Here is a 12,935-nt window from a genome sequence, read left to right as displayed (position 1 = left end):
CCTAAAACTAATTGCAATAGAATTTCTGTGAGTGGTTTCTTATTGAAATTTTTCCGTAGAAAACGATGGTGAAAAGTCTACCACTCTATCATGAAAAATCCACCATATTGGATTAACGCGTCATGATAGAGTGGTAGACTTTTCACCATCGTTTTCTACGGAAAATTTTCCGAATTGTAATTGTATTGCAATTAGTTCTAGGTTAGCCCATTTTTTTTAACTAATTTGACTAGACTATGAAGGTTGAAGATTTTCAAAGGAGAAATACTTTGAACAAACAGATCTCCTGAGAGAAACTAGAAGGCCAAGTAGTGGTTATCAGTGTAAGAATTTTTGGGCAAAATAGTTTTACATTTCCGCATAAAAGGAAGATCAAAGCTAAGAAATGTTAATTGATATTGTAACTATTGCTTCTTGCAGGTAGTTGATTTGTGTCTGAAGAGAGTGCACAGCAGGCACTACACTATGAATATTTCTTTGTCAGAATGTTAAAACTCTTCTTAGTAAGGGTAGTCAGATAGTGAGCAGACACGGATTTTGGCAGTTATCTTAATTTTTTTATAATTGCATGCGAGGAACATGCACTTGCAGCAAGCTTCATGATATCCAACAGACTTTCCAAATGGCAAACTTGGCATGCACTATAAGGGAAATGAAAATGGTCTGTTTAATCTCTGTAAGATACTAGTCGCTCAAATTAAGGACACTGGTATTCATTTTGGTCAATGGAGTTCAACTTTGCTAAGAGGGCTAAAATAATATGGGCAAAATAGCCAGCCATCGTAAATTCATTTGGATGGACTTCACCACGTTTGGTTGCTCCTTAATGGTTATTGGTATTAAATCTGTTATTACATTTATTACTCTGTTTATCCATTTCTAAATTATTGACTATATGGAAGTGTAAAGAAAACCTAGAAACACATTTCATTTATGTATTTGAATACATTTATCAGACTTAATTGTTAGGTTGCTCAGTGATTGAGAAGGCACTTTTCTTTCAGGCTCAAAAACAACATGAATCGTGCATTTATCTTGTAATTGGAGCTAGGAGTGTTTACTTGGGCAAATGGTTGAAATTAATGTTGAGGAAACCCTTTTGATTGAAACATCTTTGTCAAAAATGCACTCTACGTTACCTGGAACTTATTATTTAGGCTTCAGTACATTGCTTTTTAAAATAACGAATCCACAAAATGTTGAGTTTACATAAATGGCTTTCTAACCTCAACCTCTTTGTTTTCAGGATTAAGGGAAGGTAGCATACCCGTGATATGGTATATATATCATATGAAAAGATTTACCTTTAAAACGTATTATCTCTTAAAATTCTTCACTTGATTTGTGTTTACTCTAAATAGGCAGTATCAAAACATCCAGTATATCCAGCTGATTTATTAAGATTTGCACATATTTGTCAAGATTTGGTTTGACATTTGAATTCTGAATTATGTTTTATCGTACATAGGCAGCACTAGATGGTAGACTTTAACGAAAGTTTGTGAACTAAATAGTGCGGTTTGGTGTTCCAATAAATGTTTCTAAGTAATTTAAGAATCTTTCATTTCTTTCCTGTGCAGTGTGCTGGGAATTTTTTGGAAATGTGCGAGGATTGGTAAGTTTCTCTATATCAGATTTTCTATTCCCTACAATTAGTTTGCTTTGTATGTTGATTTATGGAATATTTCTGTTCAAGGAACTCCAGTCTTTATTATAATGATCGATTAAAAAGCATGTTGAGCTACTAACAACTATCACTTGTGTCCAGATCTGGGAAGTTGATAATATTGAACACCTATACATTGTTACTAGTAGCGACCACGCCAGCTCACCAAGCAGAGTTTCAAAATCAGTGTCATTAAAAAGCTACATTGACATGAAACAAATCAGCTGAGCAATGAAATAACAGCGGTATTAGCAAGGGCCATCTATCATCCGTGAAATAACATTAGCTAGGACTCTCCCTAACCTTTTTTGAATTATCACACCGGGATCAGTTTTAAATATATTTTCGAAATAAAGTAATTTTGTCTCTTAATGTAAATATGTTTCCTTCTTGCTATGTTTACTTGTTCAACTTTCTCATAAGAAAAGGTTCTGTCTTGCATGCCCTCGTGTTACTATCTATTATGATCACGTCAGGTGCCTTCATATTGACAAGGAAGCCAACACAGTGAGAAATTTTTGTATTTTTAGGCTAGGATTATGCAATGAATAGCCACCTTAGAACCTGGAATGCCAAACATGACCATCATTGTGTAAGAGCCACCATTATGAGAGATGGCCAGTATTATGAGTCTGTTTATAAGTTATGCAAGGTAGCCACGGTTAGGCCAAGTAGGCTTACATTTGGACCAGTTCATAGATGACTTGATATATGAATAATTTTAGGTTTCTTTAGGGGTGGGAGTAGTTGGCCTGTCTTTTGAGCTTTTGGGTAAGATAGCTTGAATGAGGAAGGAGTTGGCAGTGGTGAGTAGGTGTGAGATAGTCTCCCTCAAGAGAGCTTTGATGAAGGACGAGGGCAGAGAATGAGCTCTGTAGGGTTTTCCAAGGTTGATTAAAAAAAATACTTTTAATCCTACATAAGTCTTTTTCAATTGGAAAAGCCAGAATAGCATATTCAGTGAAATTAGCACTTTATAGGGAGTCACGGTAGGGGCATGATATTGCTCATAATTACCCTTTCTTTAAGATCAAATAAGCTAGTTGGGTTCAACTGGCTCTTCTCCATGTCATAAGAGTTAGAGCACATGCTCCGAGCAACTGGATAACAGTCTCGCAGTACTTATAGTCAAAATGCTTGTACATGTGACCATGGGATGATCACTCAGATAAGCGAATTTGGAACACCACCATTATGCAATGCAGGACCACAGCTATGGCAAGAATACCTAGAATTTATCAAAAGGGATCACAGTTATGTATTTAAAATCCATATTGTCTCAGATGACCCCAGTTTGCGAAGAGGTTTACCAGATGTGATAGTGGTTGCAAATGGGAAGGAATACTGCGAGGGTGGGGCACCACATCTGGTACCAAGAATCACACTTTTTCTCATACATTCACTGGCCTTAAAACATAAAAGTTTTCATAATCCACACTCAATGCCCTGAAGCAAGTGTGTCGTCACTTAGCTCTCTCTGTTCCCTTCACATCTCCTGTCATGTCCATGATTGCTCCTGTTGTTCCACACTAGAGCCGCTCCAGTGGCATTATTCTCACTTTGTCAAACAGTGCTTGGCTTTTCCGTGGGGTGATTATTTGTGTCACAAACCCTGCATTCTCTGTCACTCTCTGTACACATATGTATTTGTTTATTTGTGTGCATGCACCTGTCTTTGGTTTGGCTGGCTGCCACTTGAAGGTACTGCAACAGAGTGGTGTTGCTTTGGCAATGCTCAGAGGAGACTGTAGCTCAGTTTCATACCTACTGAATGAAGTACTTGTCTGGGTTTCAAGCCCGCAACTTACTTATGGGCAACTGGTGAACTACAAGTACCATGCAAACTACATGTTGAAGACTGATATTTTCACTGGTTGGTTTGAACAAAGGAATGAGTGCACTACAAGGAGCATATTTGTGGATAACTTCTAAACCTGAAGCACTCACAACGCGCACATGCCAGCAGATTATCTGCACATATGACCTCCATTTGTATCTAATCATTTCTATTTTGGCGATAAACTTTGAGAAAACTGTACCCCTCCCTTTCCCCCACCACTCCTCACTGTGTTTCTGCCTTTGCATGCAGCCGAAGAACTGAACCCAACCACCTCCCATTCAGAGGTTGATTGCATGTTTTTAGCATCTCCTATGTCCCCATTGGCCTCTTGCCATTGATCTTATTATCTGTGTAACTAAACAAATAAGTACTTTGGCTTTTTCTTAGTGTTTACGTCTGATGTATAGTGATGTTAAAAGGATGCAAGTTCCATTGTTTTGGATTCCCAGATTACATCTGGAAACTTTACCAGGGAAACCCAGGATTCGTCAGGGACCTGGAACAATTGGTAGAACAAGGAACAGAGGTCCCTCGTTAAAAGACTATGCAGAAATTATGTGCGGTCAAATGACAATTTTAATCAAGTAAACAAAATCACAAAAGCAATTAAGTGATTGCCAATACAGATAAAGTGTTCAGAGCTCTTTCATAAGTGAAACACACATGTGGTAAACGTGATCATCTTGTGTATCAAAATAACAGAAACAACACTGCCTGTCATACCAAATCATATATTCAAAGGTGGGTCTGCAGTATAATGTAAGAGCAAGATGAAGGCTCAATTTACTGGCTTAGCAATTGTAGCATAGCTTGTTTTTAACATTCAGAGAGTACTTCAAACCTCAATGATGGTAGGTCTCAACTTAGATGTACCATTGACCCATCTCCAAATTTGTTTGGGCCTGTGGAAGTACTTTGAGCTCTACAGAGCATGGGATAAAGCTGAAGTCTGCAGAGAGGACCGATTTTAAATGCAAATACATATTCTACTACAATGTGGGTCCTTTTAATCTTAACGGGAATATACTTTTTAGCCATTTCTTAGGCGTGAAAGGCATTCTAAACTGTGATAGTTTTACTGCATTCCAATAATAAAAAGTTAACTATTGTGTCTGATTAGTGGGATCATGCTGAGAAATGTGTGTAGATCACTATTCACTTTCGTAATGTTTTACAGATATTTGAATTCTTAGAAAGATTACATTGTTTATTTAAATGGTTGTGGAACTGTTAATTACATTTTTTAACCCCTCCCATGCCCATGACGAGCTCAGCTCGTCGTGAGCCACGGTGCTCTGGTGCTCATGACGAGCTCAGCTCGTCATGGCCCGTGGAACGCTCGCACGCTGGGCTAATTCCCCTGCTGGGCTGGTCGTGACGAGCACCGGAGCACCGTGGCTCATGACGAGCTATACACACACACACACACCCACACACCACACCACACCACACCACACCACACCACACCACACCACCACACCACACCACACCACACCACACCACACAACGTCGGTTCAAAACACCGGAGACTGCAGCGCTCACCACGAGTGCGGCTCCCTGCGGCAGAACCACGCCGCACAATTATTACACCACCAATTCCTCAGGTAGAGGAAAAACTGGACGCACCCCTGTAATAGTTTTCAGCATGCGTTGTTTATTGCCATATTTGCATCTTCTCAAGGGCAGAAGCAAGCAGATCTATGCGTTTCGCTATCCCTGATACCTTGCTCACGATCAACTGGACGCTCATTACCACAATGTTTAAATGCATTTCAAACACACAATTACATAATTTCCTGTCATGTGGTTTAAGCATCAAGGTGCATTATGGATGCTGTAGTTTTTGTTATATATAAAAACAAACTGAAACTTAATGTGACTTTATAACCCATGAAATAATAGGTGACTACTAATAATTGTAAGGGAAGCAGTTCCATGATGATTATGTAAGGTTCCAATGATGAAAAGAGTCTCACTATCCTATTATTTTCCATCTTTTTGTCTTTTCAATACCCAGTCATACCCTCCAGAAAAGGAAATTTACAGGATGCATCACATTTCATCAATACACAGAAGATATATAAATTTTCTTGAGTTTCCTTTACTCAAGATCTAATTTTAGTCGAATGAGATTTTTTTAAATGCAAACTAACGCTTTTTATATGTCTTTTAATAGTACTTTGTCCAGTTCTGGACATTTTACTGTTATTAATATAATAGCTTTTAGATGTTTGCACTATTACTGTACTTTATCTGATCTATTTATATATATATTTGCCTTTTTTGACACTTTAAATTTGCATCTTTTTGCACATTTCACACCAGTTTGCACAAGGAATCATGAATTTTTTGCATATAATTTTGCACATATACAGTTTAACACATGGCCAGATATGGGATTTATCATATGATACATTTTAATCAATTCAATATGACTACCATCGGATGCATTTAGTGGATTTATCCAGTTATATATATTCTAAAGAGGGACATATTCATTTATTCATTTGTTTCAAACGAGCCAGCTAATTTTTGCACATATTTATTATCTATTTATGTGTACAGAGTATGTGACGTTTAGAATTATAATAATGAATGCATATAGGTTTGTTTGCATGTAAATACAAAATGTAGTCTTTTTTTCTCGGACTATGGCCATGTGACCTGTGATGGTGGACAAGGGAGTGGTCACTTTGGAAATAAAAGCAATAATGGCGTATAACCCAGACTACACGAGAACAAGGGCTTGTGGCTCGAAATGCTTTGTGTGAGGTTGAATAAAAACAAACATCTTGCCTGACGTCCTGTGGGGTCTGTGCCTCCTCCTTCTTCGCCGCCGCTGTGTGGGGATCGGAAGTTGTGGGAGCAGACTATCGTGGATATATATATATATATATATATATATATATCAGTTCAACACTCCTACTGGTCGGCACTGGACTCCGACTCCCCAAAAGTGGTTTATTGTTCTTCTGTCCCCAGCATGACGCGTTTCATCTACGACACGGCAGCCTTGATCACATGACCCTAAGAACCAATAGGTGCATTATATACTGTGTGTATCCCAATTACAGAAACGTCAGCAGTGCATAGACATAAAGAGAATACTACGTTATAGGAGATTTTGCTTAAAAACCACATATCCATAGGTCTATATACAGAGGAAACAGGTAAAATGATATATTTACAAAAAAACTTTACAAACTATCATAAAATCTATTTACCCCACGGCAATGATTATAATAATACAGCCATTTTATCCTCCTTTCTCCTACTTTTAAACGATAAGCATGTTATTACTCTCCATATTCTGACTATTATACAAGTCAAAAAAAACCTGCAAACGTTTCAAGACTTCGGGAAAGTGCTCATATTATACTTAATAAAGTGCTAGATTGTGCAAAAGTGCAAATTTAGTGCATCTTAAAATCAAGAATTGCAAATTCATATATACAAGGGAGTGCATTGGTGATGGCACAATCACTGAAACCTCTATTTATGAGGAGTTATATGCCACCAACCTACAGAAGTAGTTGTACTCATGATTATATCATAGCTGAAAACCGGATCCGATCAAGCTCATAATAAGACAAAAACTGTACATTATGGCATGGTGCCTTTGTTTCTACAAGAAAAAACCTCATGGATAAGGGCATTATATATATTTCCTAGACCTGAGAGCACCAAGCTAAGTTTTTATTCTTTAATTTTTGCACCGTTCTTGGATTTAAAAAAAAATTTAAACGCACATTTGCACAACTGCGCACTTCTACCTCAGTACTGTCTTCTATCCAGTAGCCTCTCACCGCCTGCTTCCCGGTCCACCGCGGGTTGTCCCGTTTGAGTGGAGGGAGCAGCGGCTTTTAGGAGCAGCATCACCGTGGGAGTGGAGGGGGTGGAGTCAGACAGCAGTCTAGCTGCTTAGTTGCATAAATACCACATGACTTCCCGTACGTGCAGGGGACAAGCCGCGGGCGCGCCAAAGGCAAACCCGTCTGCGCCCAGAGAGCATCCAGTGCCAGAACCCCTGGTCGTTCAATGCTGCAAGCAAACAGTAGGAAACAACTATTTGATTTGGGGAGAGGTACTTGTACGTCACATGATATATCCCTGGAAAACCTACTCGGAGGTGAGGCCCTTTGCGCTAAAAGCCCCTTTTGGCTCAATCTTGACATCTATAACTACTCCATGCTTACAAAAAACGCAGGGGAACGGTCAGGAGTAGATGAGACTGGGCTCTCAAGAGAAAGAGTAAGGGGAAATAGGAACAGTATAACAAGCACGCCCATTAGCGATCCCAAGGCAATACACAAGCAGCATGTGCAGTGTCTTCTGCTAAACGTCCGCTCTGTGGTAAAGCACAAATACCAGCTGGAAGATCCAATTCAACTATCCATGCCAGATGAAAAGGGGGGGCCCTCGGCCCCCCCGCACGCATGGCGGCGCGGCGACCGCCTCACCCCCTCTCCCCGCGGGTCCTTCGACGGTGGGGGCGTGCCCTGGGGGCGCGGCCCACCGCCGATTGGCCGGCGCCTCTCCTGACCCGGAATCAATGGACTGGTTCCGGGTCGGGGGGGGCGGGCGTGAGGAGGGGCCACCCGGCCCCTCGGGAATAAGAAGTAGGGAGCGCCCAGGAGACTCCCTTGTCCCTGGACGCTCCCTCGCTGAACGTTGTGCCCCGCGTTCGGGGCTTCTTTGTTTAATAATCCTTTTGGTTTTATTTTTCAGGTTTTTGTCTGGGAGCAGGCGCGGGAACCATCGGAGCCCCGCGAAGGATCAGCAGCGTCGGAAGGCAGGGAGCGGCCTCGTGAAGGCGGAGAGCGTCTGTGGCCGTTTTCTTGATCGACTTCGTCAATCGGCCTCGTGGGAGTCAGGCGCGGAGCATTTCTTCGCCGGTTTACAGTTACCGGGTTACCAAGGAGTTTTGGTGCGGCGGTCCGTTTCCCAGGGCCCGCGAGGTATTGTGTGGGGGCGGCAATATCCGGTACCAAAACAAAGGCGGAGGTTGCCCGGGAGAAAACGCGGGAAGGACCGGCAGTGATAGACTGTTGTCCCCTAGATGCCAGAGGAGCATCGGTTTATGGCTTCGTGAGGGGGTGAATTTTGGCGCGAAGGTTAAGACGGCAAAACAGGGACGTTAGGCGGATCTAGCTCGGGCGAAGCGAAGCAGGGTCGACCAGGGCAGCACCTGGATGGGAGACCCTTAGTGAGAGGCTATAATTGTAGGAAAGGAATTGTTTTCACGGCTTTTACAACGTTAGTGATCGTGTAAATATTGTGCATGAAGTGACACAAAGTATATAATAGTATGCTAAAACAAAGGGACATTTTCCTACAAGGTTTTTGGTTTAATCTTTAAGTGATTGTTTGTGAATGACATTTCTTACAAGGTTTTTGGTTTAATCTTTAAGTGATTGTTTGTGAATGACATTGCAGAAAGGAGCATCCAGCTAACTGTGTTTCACGCTACACTGCTGTGTTTTCTTTATAGTTCATTGTACTGGGGGTGGCACAAAGTGTGCTATCATATGAAAGCAAGGTGACAATTTTGAATTGTTTTTACCAATGTATTGTTGTTATTCTACTTAGTAGACAGTCCTTGTGAATAAGGGCAGGGACGGGTGCAGAATTCTCCTGGCATTGGAAGGAGTGTTATTTATATGTCACGTGTACACGGTGATAACATTATTGTCTAATTTCAGGCAAATTAACGACAATTTTGGGGCCATTCGCTAACGGACAGGACGTGAGAGCATCCAGCACGCAAAGGGTGTGGACCAGAGCCGCGGACCGTTATCGCAGGCGGGGACAAAGGACTGGTCGGTAAGAGGGGTACGGGGGGCTAGCATTCATAGCTCCTGGTGGCCGCCGGGTGGGTCTACATTAGGTTTACTCACCCCCTTACATAAGCGGACAAGCCGCTAGTGTTGCGGTCGCCGTTGCATGGTGCTGAAAGCCCCCTGGTGACCCTCCATCTGAAAGGTACACACAGCTGACCTGTTGGGAATTAAGTAGGCAGCGGGTGTTTTTTGGGGGGTTAGCATCATGCCAGGTCCAAGGGGTGGAAAAAGGGGGTCCAACATGGAGGCTATGATGCGGGCTATGATGCGGGAGATGAGTGACATTAAACAACAGCTAGGACAAATTAAGGAGCGGGAAGCCCGGTTGGAGGATAGAGATGGCGAGGCACCGGGCCCGTCCGGGAGACCGGTCCGCAAGAGGGTGGCACCAGTGCCAAGAGGGGAATTTGTCACCCCGCAAGGGAAACCTAGGTCCAAAAGACCCAAGGAGGCGGTACCCACCCCAGGCCCAGGGGATACGTTACCCGCCGCACCGCCCGCGGTGGTCCCACCCCCGCATGTGCCTACACCCATTGCCCCTGTGGTGCCGGTGCCGGCAGGTCAACCAGTAGACGCTGGGGCTGCTTCCGCACCGGTGCCCACAATCCCGGGTACAGGCGGGCCGCACCCGACGCCCGCTCTGCCAGCTGTGCCAGGACCACTGGGCATAACCCCAGTGGTACCTGTTGTCCCGGGGGGTAACGTAGATTCAATGCCACCCGAATTGTTATCTCAGTTAACGGCCATGATGCCATGGCTCCAAAAAGGAGGAGCCTTCCCGAATTCTGCAGACCATGCGGCAGAGGCGGCAAGGTTCGTAGAAAAAATCAGATCGGCACCGATCGCCGACAGTGTTGCATTGCCAATTTCTTCTCCCCTTGCAGGTCCAAGTGTTCCCCAGCTGGACGGAGTACAAGGGCAGCCGCCCCCGGTGCCCGCGCTTGGTAAGGAAGTGGCATTGCCGCTCTTGGGGGACGGTGTAGTACCTTCCAGGAGCGAAAATCTAGCTCAACATGTGTCTTTAGCTGTTAAAGAAATGATTTGGGCTGATAAATACGTGTACATTTATTCTTTATTATTGGATAATAGGGAAATGGAGCAGGCGAAAGCACTGAAAGAGTGGATGCTCCCAAGTGAATGGAGGGCGCAGTGTACTAGATTCAGGGTTGAGGAAAATCTCAATAATTGGATGCAAGCATGGGCCGTTTTCACTGCAGTTAAGGCGGAGCGTCCTCCAGATCTGCAGGCTGCATTGGCTTGCTACTCGAGCAGGATTGTGGGGTGGAGTCAGCAGTATTCTGGGGAAGCATGGAAGGGTTATGATGTAAATTTTAGGAAGGCATTGGAATTCAATAGAGCATTACCATGGGACTCGGTAGATTCCATGGCCTGGCACAAACAGTTCTCTGACACTGCACCTCCCCCTCAGTTCGGTGCGGGCAGGGTGTTCACTAGACCGCAGCAGCCCTTTCGGCCCCCCCAAACGAGTGAAGTACCTGGGAAATTTAGGGCAGGTGGGCCAGAGAAGAAAGGAGTGTGCTGGGATTTTAATAAGCGTACCTGCACAAGGGCCGCGTGTAAGTTTAGGCATGCATGTGCCTCCTGTGGGCACCCCTCTCATCCAGAATCTACCTGTAGGTCCAAGCAAGGTAACACGGGACAGAGGGGTAGGGGAAAGCCACTATAAGTCAGACACGTCACGCCCCCCCACTCCAGTGGATGTGGTGGCAATGATTCCATTCTTGAACAGATACCCTGACCACAAAGCGGCCACCCTACTCCAGGAAGGTTTTTCTAAAGGTTTTAGGATCCCGGCCGGGGGATACACAGGCAGTGCGCATTGTAGAAATCAATTATCAGTCACACACAATCCGGCTGTTGTGGCCGCCAAAATTGACAAGGAGCTTTCCTTAGGCAGGATATCTGGCCCTTTTTCTGCAGTGCCAGTACACAACTTTGTGTGTTCCCCACTGGGAGTTGTCCCCAAGAAAGAGAAGGGGCAATTCAGATTGATTCATAACCTATCAGCGCCAAAGGGGGCCTCACTGAATGATGCCATCGACGAAGGTATCTGTAGTGTTAAGTACGCCTCTTTTGATCAGGCTGTGACCTTATTACAGGCCACTGGACCCGGGGCACTGATGGCGAAATCAGACATAGAGTCCGCCTTCCGCCTCCTCCCAGTCCACCCGGCAGACCAACATCTTTTAGGTTTCACCTTTAGGGATAGGTTCTACATGGACAAATGCATGCCTATGGGTTGTTCTATTTCTTGCGCCTACTTTGAGATGTTTAGTTCATTTCTTGAATGGGCCATGAGACAGGTGACAGGCCATCAAAGGGTCATGCATTACTTAGATGATTTCCTCTTCCTCGGTACAGCGGGTTCTCAGGAGTGCGCACTGGCATTGCAGGAATTTTGCGTGCTCATGCGGGCTTTTGGGGTCCCGCTTGCGCCTGGGAAGACGGTGGGCCCGACCACCTGCTTGGAATTTCTGGGCATCGAGATTGACTCGATGGAGAAATGTTTTAGACTACCTAAGGACAAGGTGCGCAAATTCAAGACGTCGCTACAGTTATGCCTCCGGAAGGAGAAGGTCACTTTGCAGCAATTACAGGAGGTGGTAGGGCAACTGAATTTCGCACTAAGAATCATCCCAATGGCTCGCCCCTTCTCTCGCTCCATCGCGCACGCGATGCAGGGGCTGAGGGAAAAGCACCACCGCACGCGCCTATCGTCTGAAATTCGCCAGGATATGCTTATTTGGATGGCATTCCTGGAGGATTTTAACGGTAGGGTGGTCTGGCCCGGCCCGCTCACTACATCAGCGGAGTTAGGACTATGGACCGATGCGGCCGGTAGCGTGGGCTTTGGTGCCATCCTAGGGAATAGGTGGGTCGCTCAACAATGGCCAGAAGAATGGAACACATGGGGTTTGCTCGGCAACATTGGCTTCCTGGAACTTTTTCCAATATGGGTGGCACTGATGGTTTGGCCCGAACACCTATGTAACCAATCAGTGGTGTTTTGGTCAGATAACATGACAGTGGTGGAATGTATCAATCAGCAGGGGGCACGGTGTCCTTTCATACTTCGTTTGATCAAAGAAATTGTTCTGCGTTGCCTTAAACTGAATGCTAATTTTAGAGCCAAACATGTCCCTGGTGTTTTAAACAATGCTGCTGACGCCCTTTCTCGCTTCAAAAATGCAGGTTTTCAGGGAACATCTCCCCACAGCAGACCCCTCGCCAGCACACTTCCCAGCAGTACTTTGGCAGATTGGTGCCCCAGATTACAAGACCTCGTGGTCGCTAGCCTAGCCCCCAGGACCAAGACGGCTTACGAAGGGGCGTTTCTGTCTTATTGTTCTTTTTTGGGGCCACAGTGGGAAGTGCTTTGGGCGAAGGAGGATGGGTTTGCAGCCTATTTAGAATGGTTGCACAAAGAGGGGCGCTCAGTAGCAGCGGCAACCAGACATAGGGCAGCAGTGTCATTCTTCGCTCAAGCTAGGGGCTTCCGGGATCCCACCAATACCTTTATGATACGCAAGGCTTTAAGGGGATGGCGCCGTATTCAGGGACACCAGAA

At 44.5% G+C, this 12,935-nt stretch overlaps 1 protein-coding gene across 1 annotated transcript in view; it reads left to right on the top strand.

Annotated features, from left to right (window-relative positions):
- The window catches only part of TMEM167A (transmembrane protein 167A), a 182,765-nt gene that overhangs the window by 139,984 nt on the left and 29,846 nt on the right, over nt 1-12,935 (top strand). The window contains exon 3 of the mRNA XM_078677336.1: nt 1,581-1,615. Within this exon, the coding sequence (XP_078533462.1) occupies nt 1,581-1,615 (35 nt within the window). The remainder of the gene's footprint in view (nt 1-1,580; nt 1,616-12,935) is intronic.

Source organism: Lissotriton helveticus, chromosome 2_1 (assembly GCF_964261635.1).
Source record: "Lissotriton helveticus chromosome 2_1, aLisHel1.1, whole genome shotgun sequence".
In the NCBI taxonomy this organism is placed as follows: Eukaryota; Metazoa; Chordata; class Amphibia; order Caudata; family Salamandridae; genus Lissotriton; species Lissotriton helveticus.
The sequence above is the reverse complement of the archived record's forward strand: the minus strand, read 5'-3'. Positions and strand labels throughout refer to the sequence as shown.